Source organism: Saccopteryx bilineata, chromosome 4 (genome assembly GCF_036850765.1).
Source record: "Saccopteryx bilineata isolate mSacBil1 chromosome 4, mSacBil1_pri_phased_curated, whole genome shotgun sequence".
Taxonomy (NCBI): Eukaryota; Metazoa; Chordata; class Mammalia; order Chiroptera; family Emballonuridae; genus Saccopteryx; species Saccopteryx bilineata.
In genome coordinates, this window is record NC_089493.1 from 287,388,493 (window position 1) to 287,407,900 (window position 19,408).

At 47.5% G+C, this 19,408-nt stretch overlaps 1 protein-coding gene across 3 annotated transcripts; it reads left to right on the top strand.

Annotated features, from left to right (window-relative positions):
• The first annotated feature begins 1,195 nt into the window (after positions 1-1,195).
• On the top strand, positions 1,196-18,247 carry LOC136334672 (pancreatic adenocarcinoma up-regulated factor-like). Of its 3 annotated transcripts, XM_066275196.1 has the most exons (4): positions 6,598-6,764; positions 6,857-6,939; positions 7,159-7,264; positions 17,874-18,247. In XM_066275196.1, the coding sequence occupies exons 1-4, from the start codon at positions 6,634-6,636 to the stop codon at positions 18,199-18,201; spliced, it is 648 nt and encodes a 215-aa protein (XP_066131293.1). In that variant the 5' UTR covers positions 6,598-6,633; the 3' UTR covers positions 18,202-18,247. The 3 variants fall into 3 exon arrangements, 1 of the variants encoding a protein (XP_066131293.1); XR_010731203.1 differs by lacking the exons at positions 6,598-6,764; positions 17,874-18,247 and adding an exon at positions 1,196-1,388 and having other exon boundaries at positions 7,159-7,258; XR_010731204.1 differs by lacking the exons at positions 6,598-6,764; positions 17,874-18,247 and adding an exon at positions 1,510-1,656 and having other exon boundaries at positions 7,159-7,258.
• The last annotated feature ends 1,161 nt before the right edge of the window (positions 18,248-19,408 follow it).

Below are 19,408 nucleotides of genomic sequence, written 5' to 3' on the forward strand. Positions count from 1 at the left end.
CTCAGGTGACCTTGCTGGGACCCCTTCCCCGCTCCGGGAGTCGACTCTCCTGTCACTGGGCGAAGGCTTTTCCGGGCAGATCGCCACTTGAAGCCGACCCCTGAGAGGCAGAAGTGTCCTGCTGGCCGTTGGCCGCTGAGGGGCTGCAGGACAGTGGGCAGGGACCCACGGTCCCGCGGGGACCCCGAAGGTGGCCTGTCATCCCCTGCTGGTGCTCCAGCGCAGATTCTGGATGCAGGCCTGCACGCTGAGTGCTTCCGCAGTGTTGTGCTCGCCAGCCGGGCACAGCAGTGATTCCTGCGACTGGCCGATGGATGAGGGGTTCGTTCCGCGAGCTCCAATGGTCACCAAAAACTCAGCTGGTTTCTAGAAAGTAGGCAGGCTCACTGGCTGGGACCCCGACATTCCCCCTCTCAGCTCAGCCAGCCTCAAGGCTAAGAAAACCTTCCTGCCATCTGCACAGTTTCTGAGCTGGACTGGCAGGCCCCCTTACCCAGTGGGAGTGGCCAGTTCTCTCCCTTCTGTCACAGTTTCCAGCGCCCGGGCAGCCCCTGGGGCTTCTTCCCATTCATTAATTGCACCTCTGTCTCCCAGACAGGTGCTTTGCCCTGTGCTCCAGATCAGTGATCATAGCCTCATGTTGCGGAGGCCTCTTTGGGACACATCCCACCTCTTTAGTCCCTAAAGAATCTGGCTCTAAGTGCGGGTGTGAGACCCACAGCTGTAGTCTTGGGTCTCCCGGCTGCCTCTGAGTCTATTCCTGCGTGTCCTGGTGGGTCCAGTGGACAGCTGCAAGCTGGCTAGGGCAGAGTCCACAGCTGAGAGTGCTGTGGGCAGTGGCCTCCTGCTGTCCCGGTGGGAGAGACTCTGTAGTAGTGTGGGGCAGCTTTCCCAGTGTGACCTTCCTCTGACGGTCCCCTCCTACAATCACCGGAGTTAGGCTGAGGATGCCGCACTGAGCCCTTTGTATGTTTTTTGTTTTGTTTTGTTTTAAGTGAGAGGAGAGAGATGGTGAGACAGACTCCCACATGCTCCCTGATGGGGATCCACCAGGCCACTCGCACCTGGGGCTGATGCTTAAATCAATAGAACTATTTTTAGCTCCTGAAGCTTCTCAGTAGAGGTTAGGCTGGAACTAATTGAGCCACTGGCTGTGGAGGGGGAAGAGGACAGAAGGGGCAGAGGGAGGGAAAGAAAAGGTAATGGTCACTTCTCACGTGTTCTCGGACTGAGAATCAACCGGGAACATCCATATGTCAGGCCGACACTCTATCCACTGAGCCCTCCCGCCAGGGCCACACTGAGCCCTTTGGCCCGCACTGCCACCTAAGCCCTGTGGACACAGGTGGATGTTGGCTGAAGCTGAGCCACTATTCTCAGTGTCAGAGGTGAGCAAGTTGGGTCCTGCAATTGTCTGCTGGTGTCACGTGTACATAGAGGGCTGTGGGGCAGCCTGTCCACCAAGGGCCTGAAAACTGTTGAGCAAAGAACAGCAGAGGTGGAGAGAGGGCCCGAGGGGTCTTTCGGCCAGGCTGGGACTTCCCAAATGAGTATTCCTGCCTTTACAGTCCTGGACACACCCCAAATAGGAATGCAGAAAAGTGCAGGACACTAGGCGGAATGTGAACTTCAGGTCCACAACGAATGATTTTTAGTGTAAGTACATATCAAATGTTGCATTTTTAAAAAGTATAACTATGTCCCAAATATTGATTGTTATTTTTTATTTTTTTAGTATAAGCATATCCCAAATACTGCATGGGCTTATTAATACTATTATTGATATATAAAAATATTTGTTGTATATCTGAAAGTCAAATTGAACATGTTTTACAGTATTTCTATTTGCTGAATTTGGCAACCCTAACCAGAGACACTTGAAGCACTGTGAGTCCTGGTGGGAGTGGTCAGGGCTGGCCTGTCAGGGGGGATCACTGCTCCAGGACAGAGCAAAGGACAGGTCAGGGAGACAGAACTGCAGTCAGTCAGGTCTCTGCCGCTTACTACCAAGGGTACTGGGACACCAGGAAAACCTGGAGATGGATCCCTCAGACTTTCCCATCCAACACACGTGTGCGGGAGCCTTTCCAAACCTGGAGCACTTTCAGCAGCTTCATGGAGGACTTGCCCCTCCCCTACTGCAGATGGCATCATTCCCTTCTCCCTTAGCACCCCAGCCCTAGGTCAGGGTGGAGTCGGCAGCAAGTCTGAGCTGGGAGGGCAGGACCCGCTCTAGGGGCTCCAGTGGTTTGAAACCCTCCTCAGAGAAGCAGCACAGAAGGTGGTACAATGGGGGCTGCCCTGGGACCCTGAATCTTACTCACCTGTTGATGTGACCCATCATCCCCACACAGATCCAGACCCCCCGGAGCTCCCCCTGCTCTTCCCTCTTATGTAGAAGGGGAGCCCCGGCCCGGCCCCGCATCTCTGCAGGCAGATGTATACCAGAGAGAGCAGGGCAGGACGTGAGGAGGCAGCCCGTTCCTGGGGCCAGGCCTCTTGAAATGTCTGGTCCAGCTTTGCATTCCGCAAGTATGGAGGCCAGGGCTTGGCTGGGTAGGTGAGGACAGGGCGGGGCGGCTCTCACCCTGGGCACTGCAGGCAGGACTGGAGAGGAGAGAGAGGACAGGAACAGCAGCATGGCTTTGAGGTGGCTCCCCAGGACTTGAGCCCAGGGGTCAGGAGCGAAAGACTAAGCGGAAACTTCCGGGGAGGCTCTGGGGAGAAGAGGTCTGGTCTGAGGGGTCCTGTGGCCCCTGGAGGTGCAGTAACAGAAATTGAGGGGACCTCCTTTTCCCACAAGCTTCAGGTCTTAATGAGAAGTTAGGGTCCGGGGCTGCTTCATAGCTGTGCTACCTGCACAGTTGCTCAGACAGCCCCCTCCCCCATCAGATCCTCTAATGTCACCACCTTAAAAATTGTACTGTTTGGATCAAGGGGCCACAGATTTTCACTTTTCACTGGGCCCCCCAAAGTATGCAGCAAGCCTTGGAATAGATCTATTTCCCGAGGACCCTGATTCAGTTGCCTGATGGGTCAGCTTCCATCTCCACTTCCCTATGGGCCCCCAGCCCCTCTCCTACCTGCTCTGTGCTGTCTGTGTCTTTTAGCCTATTTATGCCCTGAGACCGTCCAGCTTCATCCACTACCCGTGGGGCCTTCGGCACTCGCCCTTGGCAGGGACTCTGTTTGTAGAGCCCTGGAGAGGTGCTGGCTGCAGTGTTTGTGTTCCTGTCTACAGGCTCCCAGAAAAATGAGCCCCACAGGGTAGTGTAAGAAATACACTGTAAGCTGGCAAGGTCCTTATAGCCTAAGGCTTAGTTTAACACTAAGCCTTTCCCACCATTTTAATACTAAGGTCTTTTCAACATGCTTCTAATACTAAGATCTCAACACTTACCTTCTCCCCACACCCTTGACTATTGCAGGATGAGGGGTGGTACACTCTTATGAGGAATCCCATTATGCCTCAGAGAAGTGGCTTTGTATCAGAGACTTCCTTATTTGTATATTGGCGTAAAGGCTTTAATTTCTACACTATAAATATAAGGCAGACTGGGGGCTCTCTCTCTCTGACTTGCCATCAGCATTGCAGAGGCCTCCCGATCCCATCTCTTTTTTATGTGAGTCTATTGTCTTAATTCTGCCCCATTCTCCCTCAGGACCTGGAATTACTAGCAGTGCTGGTTCCCAGCAGCATAGACCAAGCCCATGGATCACAGAAAGAGCTAATCAGAGATAAGAATGGTCACATTGACCAACCAAGGCAAAGTATGGTCAAAGCCAAGGGGTGTTTGCAGAGCCCTGGGCACAAAAGGAGGAGGAAAACAAACAGGTCCCACCCACATGACCCTCCAGGGATCGAAGACACAGAAGCAACTGCCCAGAGCAGAAATCCAGTCACAGAGGGTGTTCAGGACAAGCCCCCTGTTCTTTCCTCATTTGGACGGATTTGTTTAGGCTCTTTTTAGATTCTCTACTTAACAGGTCTCTTCCACTGCCAGGTCCAAGGGCTCACAATAGTGCCCACTGATGAGCACTCACTTGGGCGAGGCCTTTCAACCTTTATAGTTTTGTCTACTTCTTCTAAAATAGACCCTCTATGAGTTGTTTTAGGTTGGTCTTTTTTAACTAGAGAGACAGACTGAGAGAGACACAGAAAGAGGGACAGATAGAGACAGACAGACAGGAAGGGAGAGAGATAAGAAATATTAGTTCTTCATTGAGGCACCTTAGTTGTTTATTGATTACTTCTCATATGTGACTGACCTGGGGGCATCAGCTGAGCAAGTGACCCCTTGCTTAAGCCAGCGAGCTTGGGGTCATGTCTATGATCCCACACTTAAGCCTGCGACCCTGCTCTCAAGCTGGTGACCCCATGAGCCGGTGCTCAAGCCAGATGAGCCCACACACAAGCCAGCGAACTCAGGGTTTTTACAGAGGCAGAGATAGACAGGGACAGACAGACAGGAACAGAGAGAGATGAGAAGCATCAATCATCAGTTTCTCGTTGCGCATTGCGACTTCTTAGTTGTTCATTGATTGCTTTCTCACATGTGCCTTGACCGTGGGCCTTCAGCAGACCGAGTAACCCCTTGCTGGAGCCAGCGACCTTGGGTCCAAGCTGGCGAGCTCTTTGCTCAAGCCAGATGAGCCCGCGCGCGACCTCGGAGTCTCGAACCTGGGTACTTCCGCATCCCAGTCCGACGTTCTATCCACTGCGCCACCGCCTGGTCAGGCGAACTCAGGGTTTTGAACCTGGTTTCTCTGCATCCCAGGCTGACGCTCTATCCACTGTGCCTACCACTGCCTGGTCAGGCTATAGAGTTTTATTATTTAACTATATTCTCTCTAAATTTCCCTGTATGTTTTTTTTCTTCTGTTTTTAAGTGAGAGGAGGGGAGATAGAGAGACAAACTCCCGCATACGCCCCAACAGGGATCCACCTTGTGACCCCCATCTGGGGCCATGCTCACAACCAGCCATTTTTAGCACCTGAGATGAAACCTCCATGGAGCCATCCTCAGCACCTTAGGACAATGTGCTTGAACCAATCAAGTCATGGCTGCAGGAGGAGAAGGGAGACGGAGAGGGAGAGGGAGAGGGAGAGGGAGAAGAGAAGAGAGATGATTGGAGAAACAGAAGGCCACTTCTCCTGTTGCCGTGGCTGGGAATCAAACTCATGGCATCCACATGCCGGGTCAACGCTCCAGCACTGAGCCAACCAGCCTGGTCCTTGTGTGTACTTTCAAGCAACTCTGTATTTCCCTCCTTGTTCAGGCCAGAAACTGTCTGTTCCTCCGACTCCCACCCCAGGTAGTACTTCCTAGAGTCCAGGCCCAGGCAGACCCTCTTCTGGACACCAAACCCTGCTGGCCTGAATCTGGGAGAAGATACCTAAATTGGTAGCTCAACTTTCAAAATTTCCCTCCGGCTGGGCTGGGCAGGGACTCAGCCCCTCTGTGCAGCCTTTCCGCCCCTACCTCATTGGGCTGTGAGGCCTCTTCGCCTCCTCTAGCCAGAGGTTCCTAAGTCCTGGGGGAGGGAGGGCCTGAGCCCCAACAAGCGTCTCCAGGGAGACGACTCCAGGGCCAGAGAAAAAGGCACGGTTTTCAGGATAGAGCGCCTCTCTGCTCTGGTCTCCCCAAAAGGGTGGTTATTGAATGGAGCCCTCTACAACCTCCAAGCCCCAGGTGGCCAGCACCAAGGACAGGGCTGTGACGATCCAGAGGAGGGAAATATGGGTCACCAGGTGTCCGCTGACTTTGTGGCTGAAGGGCCACGTTTCGGTTTCCTTAGTCCTAAAGTCTCTGACCTTGTGGCTCTTCCAAAAGGTTGGGTGACCCTGCAGACAGGCTCTGGCTCCTTAGCTCTAGCTCCTCACAGAAAGCCTGGACCCTCCTCACAGAAAGCAGGGTCCCCAGAATCTTGAGAAGCACCCTGTTTCCTCCAGATAAAGTCTGTCGCTTTGGCCTGGCCCCAGGCACCCTCGAAAGAACTGGCCTGGAGGCTCACCTGCCCCCGATCCTCTGTGCCTCCTGACGTGGCACCTTTGCTCTCGGTCGTCCCATACCCGTAAAGGTTGGCTCATCCTCAGCTGCTTCCAGAGCGGGCACAGAGGACAGATCACAGACACCTTCCAAGTGACAGACACTGAAGGCCAGCGACTGGATTAGCTCTCCCACCTCGCCCCCAGCGCTCAGAACTGCATTATCTAGTCGGGGTTCTGAGGGTTTGTGGGGAGCTCGACCTGGGCTCTGAAAGCCTAAGGGACACCTGACTCTCCCCAGACCTGAATGAGGTCCTGAACCCAATAGTGCACAAGGCAGGAGCTCTGGTCCCCATGGACCTTCTGTGGACATTCGACCTACAGCCCCACCATGGGGTTGAAATCTATCTGGCCAATCTAGGAAGGGCTGTCAGCAAACCTCCCCCGACTTCTAAAGTCAAGATCCAGTGCAGGTGTGGAGAAGAGAGACTCAGAGGTGACAGCAAAATGCCTGTCACGTTCTGTTTTGTTTGTGTAGGACCTGGGGCCAAGACAACAAACACAGGACGTCCTGGAGCCTCCTGAACGAGCCTTTCTAGCCTCCCCTAGGAAGAGCCCCCACCAACCAGCTCTTTTTTGTCCCCATGGTGGCTCCTGCTCCTTCCTTCTGGATGGGGGCCCACAGGGGACAGGAGGATATAAAAGGCCAGGTGGAGGGTGCCCAGATGCACGGCTCCCCAGCGCCAGGACTGGGCGACGAGATTTTCTTGGCCAGGTAGGGCGGTGTTCCCCTTCCATGGATGGGGCCCTGGCAGGGTCACAGAGGACCCCTCTCTGAGGGTTGGGTGACGTGTCCCTTCCCTCCAGGTACCTTGGGTCTCAACGGACAGAAACCATGCTGCTGTGGCTGACCCTCACCACCTTGTGGAGCACCGTGTGCTGGGCAGAACGTAAGTCCGGCTGGGTCTGCCTCCCTGTAGCCCATCGCCCTGTGACCACACTCACCGCCTCTCATTAATATACCTCCAGTTCTGGGCTTAGCCCTTGACTAACTAGTCTCAGGACTGTCCCATTCGCCTGGAGGGGTTTTGTACACTTCTGTGCAAAGATAACCTATATATTACTGAGTGATTCTCCCCTCCCCCAACCTGGTTTCTTCATTTATCTAGAGATGTACGGGAATGGAAATGGCTGGTATTTCAGTTCCCCTACCGACAGTGGAAATATCATTACCGGGATTCGGGTGTCTATAAATTTTATAGGCATATTTAAGAGGTGAGTAGGAGCAGGGCACAAAGCCCTAGCACTGTGCCCCTACCCATGCCCCAGTCTCGGGAACTTGGGGGCGGGGCTTAGTGCTTCTTCTCCAAGACCTTCACTGGGCTCCTGATGACTCTGAGGTTGGCTGAGTGCTTGAAGTCATGGCGCCACCAGCCATCACCTCTCCGTTTGTCCCTTTTCTTCAGCTGCCCCCTCGCCTGCACACCAGCCCCACATCTTTCTGTCTCTACCTGCAGGTCCAGACATTGGCTTCCTGGGCTGATCTAAAAAAGGGGATAGAGGATGCTTCTCCCTACTTTCTCCTTTTAAAAGTTATTTTATTGACTTTTTTAGAGGGATAGATAGACAGGAAAGGAGAGAATAACAGAGGAGAGAGATGAGAAGCATCAATCCATAGTAGCTTCACTTTAGTTGTTCATTGCTTGCTTCTCACACATGCCTTGACCAGGGAGGGGGGCTCCAGCTGAGCCAGTGACCCCTTGCTCAAGCCAGCAACCCTGGGCTCAAGCCAGCGACCTAGGGCTCCAGCCATGGCCTTTGGGCTCAAGCTAGTTAACTTGAGATCATGTCAATAATCCCACGCTCAAGCCGGAGACATCTGGATTTGGAACCAGGAACCTCAGCATTATGGCTGGACACTCTATCCACTGTGCCACTACAATCAGGCTAAAAAAAATTGTTTTTGATTTATTGATTTGAGCGATAGAGGAAGGGTGAGAGAGAAAAAATAGACATCAATTTGTTGTTCCACTTATTTATGCATTCATTGATTGATTCTTTTTATTATTATTATTATTAACTTATTGTGTTTACATAGATTCTAGTGTCTCCCCAAATACATCCTCCCTCCTCCATGTTTCCCAGTACATCCCCTCATTTCCCTCCTTGTAACGCCCTCCCCCCTTCCCTCCAGGATTTGCTTTTCTGCTCTCATCCCATCCTATCACCCTATCATTCCCTTTCCCTCTGTCCACTTTCATTCTGGACCCTTGGATCCCGCCTCTCTCTCTATTTCGCTCCTCAGTTTATATTGTTCATCAGATTCCTCAAATGAGTGAGGTCATATGATATTTTTCTCTCTCTGCCTGGCTTATTTCACTTAACATAATAGTTTTCAGGCCCGTCCATGTTGACACAAAATGTAATATTTCCTTCTTCTTCATGGCTCCATAGTATTCCATTGTGTATATGTATCATAGCTTTTTAATCCATTCGTCCACTGTCCGACACCTGGGCTGTTTCCAGATCTTGGCTATTGTGAACAATGCTGCCATAAACATGGGTGTGCATTCCTCTTTTTGGATCGTTGATGTGGTGTTCTTGGGATATTTCCTAAAAGTGGGATGGCTGGAGCCCTGGCTGGTTGGCTCAGCGGTAGAGCGTCGGCCTAGCGTGCGGAGGACCCGGGTTCGATTCCCGGCCAGGGCACACAGGAGAAGCGCCCATTTGCTTCTCCACCCCTCCGCCACGCTTTCCTCTCTGTCTCTCTCTTCCCCTCCCGCAGCCAAGGCTCCATTGGAGCAAAGACAGCCCGGGCACTGGGGATGGCTCTGTGGCCTCTGCCCCAGGCGCTAGAGTGGCTCTGGTCGCAACATGGCAACGCCCAGGATGGGCAGAGCATCGCCCCCTGGTGGGCAGAGCGTCGCCCCTGGTGGGTGTGCCGGGTGGATCCCGGTCGGGCGCATGCGGGAGTCTGTCTGACTGTCTCTCCCTGTTTCCAGCTTCAGGAAAAAAAAAAAAAAAAAAGTATAAAAGTGGGATGGCTGGGTCAAAAGGCAGTTCGATTTTTAATTTTTTGAGGAATCTCCATACTGTTTTCCCCAGTGGCTGCACCAGTCTGCATTCCCACCAGCAGTGCAGGAGGGTTCTCTTTTCTCCACATCCTCGCCAGCACTTATTCTGTGTTGTTTTGTTGATGAGCGCCATTCTGACTGGTATGAGGTGATATCTCATTGTGGTTTTAATTTGCATTTCTCTAATGATTAGTGATGTTGAGCATTTTTTCATATGCCTATTGGCCATCTGTATGTCATCTTTGGAGAAATGTCTATTCATCTTTTTGCCCATTTTTTGATTGGATTGTTTATCTTCCTGGTGTTGAGTTTTATAAGTTCTTTATAAATTTTGGTCATTAACCCCTTATCAGATGTATTATCAAATATGTTCTCCCATTGTGTGACCTGCCTTTTTATTTTGTTCATGTTGTCTTTAGCTGTGCAAAAGCTTTTTAGTTTGATATAGTCCCGTTTGTTTATCCTGTCCTTTATTTCCCTTGTGCGTGGAGATAAATCAGCAAATATATTGCTGCAAGAGATATCAGAGAGCTTATTGTCTATGTTTTCCTCTAGGATACTTATGGTTTCATGACTTATATTTAAGTTTTTTATCCATTTTGAGTTTATTTTTGTGATTGGTGTAAGTTGGTGGTCTAGTTTCATTTTTTTGCAGGTAGCTGTCCAATTTTCCCAACACTATTTGTTAAAGAGACTGTCTTTACTCTATTGTATGCTATTACCACCTTTGTCAAATATCAATTGTTCATAAAGGTGTGTGTTTATTTCTGGGTTCTCTGTTCTGTTCCATTGATCTGTATGCCTGTTCTTATACCAGTACCAAGCTGTTTTGAGTACAATGGCCTTGTAGTATAACTTGACGTCCAGAAGTGTGATACCACCCACTTTATTCTTCTTTTTCAAGATTGCTGAGGCTATTCGTGTTCTTTTTTGGTTCCATATAAATTTTTGGAATCATTGTTCTATATCTTTGAAGTGTGTCCTTGGTATTTTAGTAGGGATTGCATTGAATTTATAAATCGCTTTGGGTAATATGGACATTTTAATGATGTTTATTCTTCCTAGCCATAAACACAGTATATGCTTCCACTTTTTTGTATCTTCCTTGATTCCTTTTATCAATGTTTTATCATTTTCCGAGTACAAGTCTTTAACCTCCTTGGTTAAATTTACTCCTCGATATTTTTGTTGTTGCTGTTGCAATAGTGAAGGGGATTGTTTCCTTAATTTCTCTTTCAGACATATCATTGTTGGTGTATAAAAATGCCTCTGATTTCTGAGTATTAATTTTATATCCCGACACTTTGCTGAATTCATTTATCAGGTCCAGTAGTTTTTTGACTGCGACTTTAGGGTTTTCTATGTACAGTATCATATCATCAGCAAATAATGATTGTTTTACTTCTTTTCCAATTTGGGTGCCTTTTATTTCTTCTTCTTGTCTGATTGCTGTGGCTAGGACTTCCAGAACTATATTGACTAAGAGTGGTGAAAGGAGACACCCCTGCCTTGTTCCTGATCTTAAAGGGATTGCTTTTAACTTTTGCCCATTGAGTATGATGTAGACTGTGGCCTGTCATAGATGGCCTTTATCATGTTGAGGTATGTTTCCTGTATTCCCACTTTGCTGAGAGTTTTGATCATGAATGGGTGCTGGATTTTATCGAATGCTTTTTCTGCATCTATTGATATTATCATGTGGTTTTTGTCCTTCCTTTTGTTTATGTGATGAATCACACTGATTGATTTGCAAATGTTGTACCAGCCTTGCCTCCCCAGAATAAATCCCACTTGATCCTGATGTATGATTTTTTTCATGTATTGCTGGATCTGGTTTGCTAAAATTTTGTTGAGAATTTTAGCATCTAAATTCATCAGAGATATTGGCCTATAGTTTTCTTTCTTTGTGTTGTCTTTGCCTGGTTTTGGAATCAGAATTATGCTTGTCTCATAAAAGGAGCTTGGAAGTTTTCTCTCCTCTTGAATTTTTAGAAATAGCTTGAGAAGGATAGGAGTTAGTTCTTCTTTGAATGTTTGGTAGAATTTGCCTGTGAAGCCATCTGGCCCAGGACTTTTGTTTGTTGGCAGTTTTTTGATAACTGTTTCAATCTCATTTGTTTTAATCAGTCTATTTAGGTTTTCTGATTCTTCCAGATTGATTTTTGAAAGATTATATTTTTCAAGGAATTTGTCCATTTCACCTTGGTTATCTAATTTTTTGGCATACAGTTCTTCATAGTATTTTCTTACAATCTTTTGTATTTCTGCTGTGTCCGTTGTTATTTCTCCACCATCATTTCTAATTTTATTTATTTGAGTCCTTTCTCTTTTTTTCTTGGTGAGCCTGGCTAAGGGTTCATTGATCTTGTTTATTTTTTCATAGAACCAGCTCTTGGTTTCATTGATCCTCTGTATTGTTTTTTTTTTTAGTCTCTATGTCATTTGTTTTCACTCTAATCTTTATTATTGCCTTCTTTCTACTTCCTCTAGGCTTTACTTGCTGTTCTTTTCTAGTTCTTTTAGTTGCAGAATTAAGTTGTTTATTTGAGCTTTTTCTAGCTTCTTAAGGTTTGCCTGTAATCCTATGAACTTCCCTCTTAAGACTGCTTTTGCTGGCCCTGGCCAGTTGGCTCAGCGGTAGAGCGTCGGCCTGGTGTGTGGGGGACCCCGGTTCGATTCCCGGCCAGGGCACATAGGAGAAGCGACCATTTGCTTCTCCACCCCCCCTCCTTCCTCTCTGTTTCTCTTTTCCCCTCCCGCAGCCAAGGCTCCCTTGGAGCAAAGATGGCCCGGGCGCTGGGGATGGCTCCTTGGCCTCTGCCCCAGGCGCTAGAGTGGCTCTGGTCTCGGCAGAGCAACGCCCCCGGAGGGGCAGAGCATCATCCCCTGGTGGGCAGAGCGTCGCCCCTGGTGGGTGTGCCAGGTGGATCCCAGTCTGGCGCATGCAGGAGTCTGTCTGACTCTCCCCGTTTTCAGCTTCAGAAAAATACAAAAAAAAAAAAAAAAAAGACTGCTTTTGCTGTGTCCCACAGATTTTGAGTTGTTGTATGCTTATTTTCATTTGTTTCAAGGAAATTTTTTATTTCTTCCTTGATCTCATTATTGATCCAATCGTTATTTAATAACATGCTGTTTAGTTTCCAAGTATTTGAGTGTTTTTCAGTTTTTCTATTGTAGTTAATTTCTAGTTTCATGCCATTGAGGTCAGAGAAGATGCTTGATATGGTTTCAATCTTCTTAAATTTGTTGATACTCGTTTTATGCCCTAATATGTGGTCCATCCTAGAGTATGTACCATGCGCACTTGAAAAGAATGTATATTCTGCTGCTTTAGGGTGAAAGGTTCTGAAGGCATCTATTAAATCCAGTTGATCTAGTGTGTCCCTTACTTCTGCTGTTTCTTTGTTAATTTTTTTTTTTTGAGGATCTATCCATTGATGTTAGTGGGGTATTGAAATCCCCTACTATTATAGTAGTGGTAGTCAACCTGGTCGCTACCACCCACTAGTGGGCATTCCAGCTTTCATGGTGGGCGGTAGCAGAGCAACCAAAGTATAAATAAAAGATAGATTTAACTATAGTAAGTTGCTTTATAAAGATTTATTCTGGCAAACTTAGCGAAAATCCGACCTAAAGTACTTGGTAAGTAATTATTATTATATGCTTTAACTTGCTGTAACTCTGCTTTATAAATTTTATAAAGCAAAGTTACTTCTCTACTTTATAAATCACCATTACTGTGGAACCAGTGGACTGTTAGAAAATTTTACTACTAACAGAGATACAAAAGTGGATGGTAGGTATAAAAAGGTTGACTACTCCTGATTATAATATTGCTGTTGATCTCTCCCTTTATGTCCATCAAAAAGCTGTCCATATTTAGTTGCTCCTATATTAGGTGCATAGATATTTATAATGGATTGCTCCCTTTATCATTATGTAGTGACCTTCTTTATCCCTTACTATTGTCTTTGTTTTAAAGTCTATTTTGTCAGACATAAGTATTGCTACCCCAGATTTTTTTTCATTTCTACTTGCATGAAATATTTTTTTCTATCCTTTTACTTTCAGTCTTTTGTTTTGAGGTGGGTCTTCTGTAGACAGTATATGTATGGGTCCTGTTTTCTTATCCATTCAGCTACCCTATGTCTTTTGATTGGAGCATTTAATCCATTTACATTTAAGGTTATTATTGATATGTAGTTGTTTATTGCCATTTTTTTCTTTAAATTTATATTCCTCTTTAAATAAATAAATAAATAAATACACACACACACACACACACTATATATATATATATATATATATATATATATATATATATTTTTTATTTTTTTTTTTTTTTTTTTTTTTTTTCTTCCTGCTTTGTTCTGTCTACAGCAGGCCCCTTAACATTTCTTGCAGCATTGGTGGTTTGGTTATGATAAATTCCTTAAGTTGTTTTTTTTGTTTTGTCTGGGAAGCTTTTTATTTCTCCTTCAATTTTAAATGATAGTCTTGCTGGATAAAGAAGTTTTGGTTGTAGGTTCTTGTTCTGCATTACTTTGAATATTTCTTACCAATTCCTTCTGGCCTCAAGTGTTTCTGTTGAGAAGTCGAGTTCATCCTTATGGGTGTTTTTTTGTAGGTGATTGACTGTTTCTCTCTTACAGCTTTTAATATTCTTTCTTTATCTCTTAGCTTTGGTATTTTGATTATGATATGTCTTGGTGTGGGTCTCTTTGGGTTCTTTTTTAATGGGGTTCTCTCTGCTTCTTGAACTTGTATGACTCTTTCCTACATCAATTTAGGGAAATTTTCAGCTAAAATTTCTTCAAAGAGCTTCTCTAGTCCTTATTCTTTCTCTTCTCCTTCAGGAACACCTATTGTGTGGGTATTGTTTCTCTTCCTGTTGTCACAGAGCTCTGTTAGAGTTTCCTCAGACTTTTCTTTCTTTCTTTTTTTTTTTTTTACAGGGACAAAGAGAGAGTCAGAGAGAGGGATAAATAGGAACAGATAGACAGGAACGGAGAGAGATGAGAAGCATCAATCATCAGTTTTTCATTGCAACACCTTAGTTGTTCATTGATTGCTTTCTCATAGTTGCCTTGACCACGGGCCTTCAGCAGACCAAGTAACCTCTTGCTTGAGTCAGCAACCTTGGGTCTAAGCTGGTGAGTTTTTTTATGCTCAAGCCAGATGAGTCCGTGCTCAAGCTGGTGGCCTTGAGGTCTTGAGCCTGGGTCCTCCACATCCCAGTTCGACAGTCTATCCACTGCACCACCGCTTGGTCAGACTTCCTCAGACTTTTCAATTCTCTTTTCTTTTTGCTTTTCTGCTTCTGTGCTTTCACTTACCTTGTCCTCTAAGTCGCTGATTGGATCCTCTGCTTCATCCAGCCTGCTTTTAATTCCTTCTAGTGTAGTCTTCGTTTCTGCTATTGTGTTTGTCATTTCTGTCTGGTTCTTCTTTTTTTTTTTCTTTTTTTTTTCAGTGATGCAGATCCACTTTATTCAGGAAGTAAGCTAGCTTATATACATGGGTTCAGCCAATAGGATGTTACAGCGTGTCCTTCATAGCCAATGGCTGAAAAGATCAGGGAGCTGAATGGTTGGCGCTAACTCACTTCTTTATAGCGGGTGAGCTTCCTTCCTGGGTATGCCCAGGAGGCTTTTGGGAGCTGGAGTATTCTTACAGCATTGCATCAGCCACAGCTGCTAAGAACATGCTCTGCACTCCACCCACAACTCCCCCTTCTCTTTTAATTAAGGCCAATTGGACTTGATGAATGACAGCTTACTGTTGTAGCTTCTGAATGCTATGCATTATGCAACAGAACCCTAGTAGAACTAAAACAACTATAATACCTATTATACTATATGCTAATAGATTAGCTGGATTAAACAACGAGGCAAGCTTCTGTAATGTTTGAGTAGTTAGGAAATAGAACGGGGGTCTTAAACAGGGGATTCCTCCTAGGTGTCAGGATGTCATTTCCCTCCCATTGTGTTACAGAGACCTTCTAGGTGCTGTTAAACACAGTTCCATTTTGATTGTAAAAATGGACGTAGGTTCATGCACGCCCCCTTCCCACAAAGGTCCCAATGTCCAAACACGAAACGGATGGCCTGCCGTGGGCTGCGTACTGCATATGGTTGCAAGGTACATTACAAAAATTACAAAAAAAAAAAAAAAATTACAACAACATGACAAATCATACAACCTCAACAACCACAGAGGCACACTTCACCCGTCTCTGAGCACCTCGCCAAAAGCACAAAATGTCCTCGGCCCTCTCTCCAGCCACGAGAAAAGCCTCTTGGGGCAGGGGAAGGGCCTCCAGCAAAGCCACCCCCCAACCCCATCGGGGCATTTCAATTCTGTGCCAGAGGATGACCAGCGACCTTGTTTATAAACTGCTCCAGACCTTGTTTCCTTTCTTCAATAAAATTATCGTCAAATATTACATCATCTCCTCTAAATGGAAGTTGACGCAAAAATGCTTTCCCAGGGAGTGGGAGAACTACAACCTTGCTCTCTCTTTCTAACTCTCTCCGCAGCCATTCAAAGTCACTGTATCTTCTTCTAACAGTAGATTCCTTCAGCTTGAAAATAGGCAGGTTTGTCTTGACCCTGATTTCATAGGTGGTGAAGCGGCCCCGGCCGACCCCCACCGTCTGAGGGTTGCTCACATCGATCTCAAGGAAGTTGCTGGGCGGCCCGTAGGTGTCATTCAGGTTCTGCGGCTTGGTGATCAGCCGCCGGGTGTCTGCCACCGTCTCCGCCATTTCACTGTTGCCGCCGCCACCACCGCGGGCTCCCTCCGCCCCCACCGGGCTCCACCGACGCCGCTGCTGCAGGCCGCCCCGGGGACACCGGGCTCGCGCACAGCGGTCGCCAGGAGAACGAGCAGTAGGACGGGCGTTTACCCTGACCGCGAAGCCCCGCCCCGCATCCCGCAGGCTTCCGTCTCTCGGGCCCAGAGAAAAGACAGCTGACTCCCCTGAGCGGCGTGCCGGTCTCTGGACGCCTCTGAGGCCGGGGAGTCGGAGTGCCGACTAGGCGGAGCCTGTCTGGTTCTTCTTTATGATTTTCTTGTCCTTTTTGATGCTTACAATTTCTTTATTGAGGTATTCATTAAGTCCATCCATTGTAGCTTTGAGATCCTTAAGCATCTTAACAATAACTATTTTATACTCTGCATCCGGTAATTTGATTACCTCTGATTCATCCAGAGTTTTTTCTGAAGATTTATCTTGCTGAAGCATATGACTTATGCTTCTCTGCCTTCCCATTTTTCTCTCTGTATGACTTGTAGGCTTCTTCTAGTTGTGATCTCCTTACCTAGTAGAACCACTTTAAAGTCTTTATTTGTTTGTTTTCTCCTCAGTTTTCTTAACTGGGTGGTAATCTTGTTTACTGATCTCAGCAGGGGGCTTATTTGAAACTGTATCCAGGAATGTAATGGGTGTAACCTCTGAGTCTCTGAAGGCAGTGATCTGCCAGCTACACTCCAGAGGCAGGGTGCTTTCTCCCCTTCTGTGGGGGGAGGTGTATCTCAGATCTCCATGGAGACTTGAGTTACTGCCCCTCCTCCCCACTTCCTGTTTTCAGCTGTGTCTTTCTGCGCTGATTGGAGCTGGAGAGCCTTCTGGAGGTGAGTCACCTGGAACCACTTTAGGCTTGTGCTGTGTAGAGGGATCAACCCCTCCCCCAGCTATTGCCGCCTCCGCACTGGATAAGACAGCTTCTCAGGTCATCCTATGCATTCTTCTGCCCATCACAGTCTATCTCTCTCTCCTGCCTTTCCTTTTGGAAGACAAGCCAGTCATCTCAGCCCACCATGTTCCCAAGTCCCCAGGCAAGTGGCTGTCAGCAATATTTTCTGCTCTTCTCCTTGTAATGAGAGCCAATCTGGACTCTCAGGCTCACCCCTTTTCTGCTCCTGAGAGCAAGGGAGCATCCACTATGCCTCCGCACTTACTACCAGGCTCTGTGTGGCTTTTTTTTTTTTTTTGTTCCTTGGTTTTTGAGACCTGTTCTTTTAGTCCAAAGTTGGTTTTTCACGCTGATTGTTCCAAAATTAATTTGTAAGGTAGTTTGGTGGTGTGGGCTGGGAGTCTGTGCATCTGCCTACTCTGCTACCATTTTGGTATCTCCGTGACTGGGCCATTGGTTGATTCTTGTATGTGCTCTGACTGGGGATGAAATCCTACAACCAGGGCATATAAGAATGATGCTCTAACCAACTGAACTACTGGACCAGGGCCCAGCCTTTCTCCATACAACCCGATAACAATTCAACCAAAAACAACCTCTCAATCTAAGAATCCCTGATGGAAAAATCAGGGGGAAGGTTAGGGTCAAAAAAGAAAAGAATTCAGGGTCAGCCCAGCCTGCGGTGGTGCAGTGGGTAAAGTATGAGCCTGCAACACTGAGCCTGCCAGTTTGAAACCCAGGTCAAGGCACATATGAGAAGCAATTGTGAGTTGATTGTTTCTGCTCCCCACCACCCCACCTCTGTTTCTCTTCTCTCTCCTCTCTCTAAAATTGATCAATAATCACTCCTACTTTGCAGATGAAGAAACCGAGGCTCAGAGAAACCAGGTAACAAGCCCAAGACCACAGAGCCTGAAAACAGCAGAGCAGGGATTTGAGACCAACATGTTTGTCTCAGGAACCCTGAGCCATGTGCTCAGGGACTTCTGCTGCAGTGACAGGGCTGCTTTCATTGCTGGCAGCTGTGGGGAGAGGCGGGGTGTGGGATTGAAGGACCTGAGAAGTGGTGAGTCAGCATGGATCCAATTTTCAAAGCTGCCTCTTTTTCCCAGTATCCAGGTGAGATATGGACCCACCTGGAGCGAAACATATGGCATCTCAGGTGGGCACAGCCAGGAATTCATCCTATGGCCAGGAGAACAAATAACAGGGTTGTATGGCTCGCACAGGATTTACATCCGGTACCTGGTTGTATACACCAACTTCGGGCGCTGGGCCTCATTTGGGTCTGAAGGTGGCCAAAGCTTTGTTGCCTATCCTGACAAGTTTGGAAAGGTGCTAACAGGAGTCTTCGGCCAGTATTACATCCTTGGTATCACAGGCGTCGGTTTTAAGTGGGACTATCCATTAGAGTCGGTCACTCTACCAGCTACGACATGAGTGCTTCTGGGTCCCCGGGGATGGGGGCGGGGACCACCCTGCTGAAGCTGTTGGACTGGTAGTGCCACTGGGATAGCCAAGTCGGGGTGCTAAATCAGAACCCAATAAATAAAGCTTCTGTAGGAACAGTGCATCAGGGTATGTTTCTTGGGTCTAGGGTACAACCAAATGAATCTGAACTTGTGAGGGGTCAGGCCTCTGGGTTGGAGCTCAGTATGAAACAGGAAGTAGAGCTGACACCCTATCCCTGGTGATTCTGCCCAAATTCAGGACCAACCCCAGGATGACCCCACAACTGTTAAGGATTCTAGGTTAAAAGGATGCCCCGCCACCTCTACCCCAAGCACAGCCGGTTGGCATCTACTGGCCCAGGTTCAGGTCCAGGATTCCATGAGTGTGCAAGGGGCCTCAGGGAAGCCACTCATTCTCTCACTCAGTACACAGTTGCCAAGATTTTACCTGTGCCAGGTTCTCCTGGGCACTGGGGTTGTAAAAAAGAAAAGGTCAAGTGTTCAGTGGAAAGGCACCCACCCCATGGGAGATGATTGCAGAAGAAGGTGGTGGCAGTTGTTGTGGCATCTGCACTGATGAAGATAAATTCAGGGCATCATGCATAGGCACTTTCCCAGAAGTGGAATGGTGGAGGTGGGCTTCAGGGAAGCCTTCCTGGAGGAGGCAATATTGGAGCTCAGTCCTAAAGGCTGAGTGAGAACATGTAAGATGGATACAAGGTGAAGAGGTCATTCCAGGTGGAAGAATCAAGATAGGCAAAGGTGAGAGGCAGAGAAAACCCTTTAAAGTGTGGTAAACAGTTACAGTAGCAACGGGAAACTAATGCAGATCCCAGACCTTGCACATTCTTTGTATCCCCTTTCCCAAGCTGGAATCCCCCATGAGCTCTTGCCAAGGTCTGAGTCCCAGAATCCTCCAGGGACAAGGCTTCCAAACATTTTGGACCATAACCCGCAGGAAGAAACACGTTCCATGTTGTGACACGAAGCACACACACATCTATCAAACTGCAAACTGCAAAAGCCAGACAGTGATCCGGCCAAGTGCCAGGCCCTGTTTCACCTGAACTCCCTGCTTACAACAACCCTGTAAGGACAGGACTTCCATTATTGCTATTTGCAAAAGGAGAACACTGGGGCACAGAGCACAGTGGCTTGGCCTAGGTCACACAGCAGAAATAGAGGTTCAACTTGAG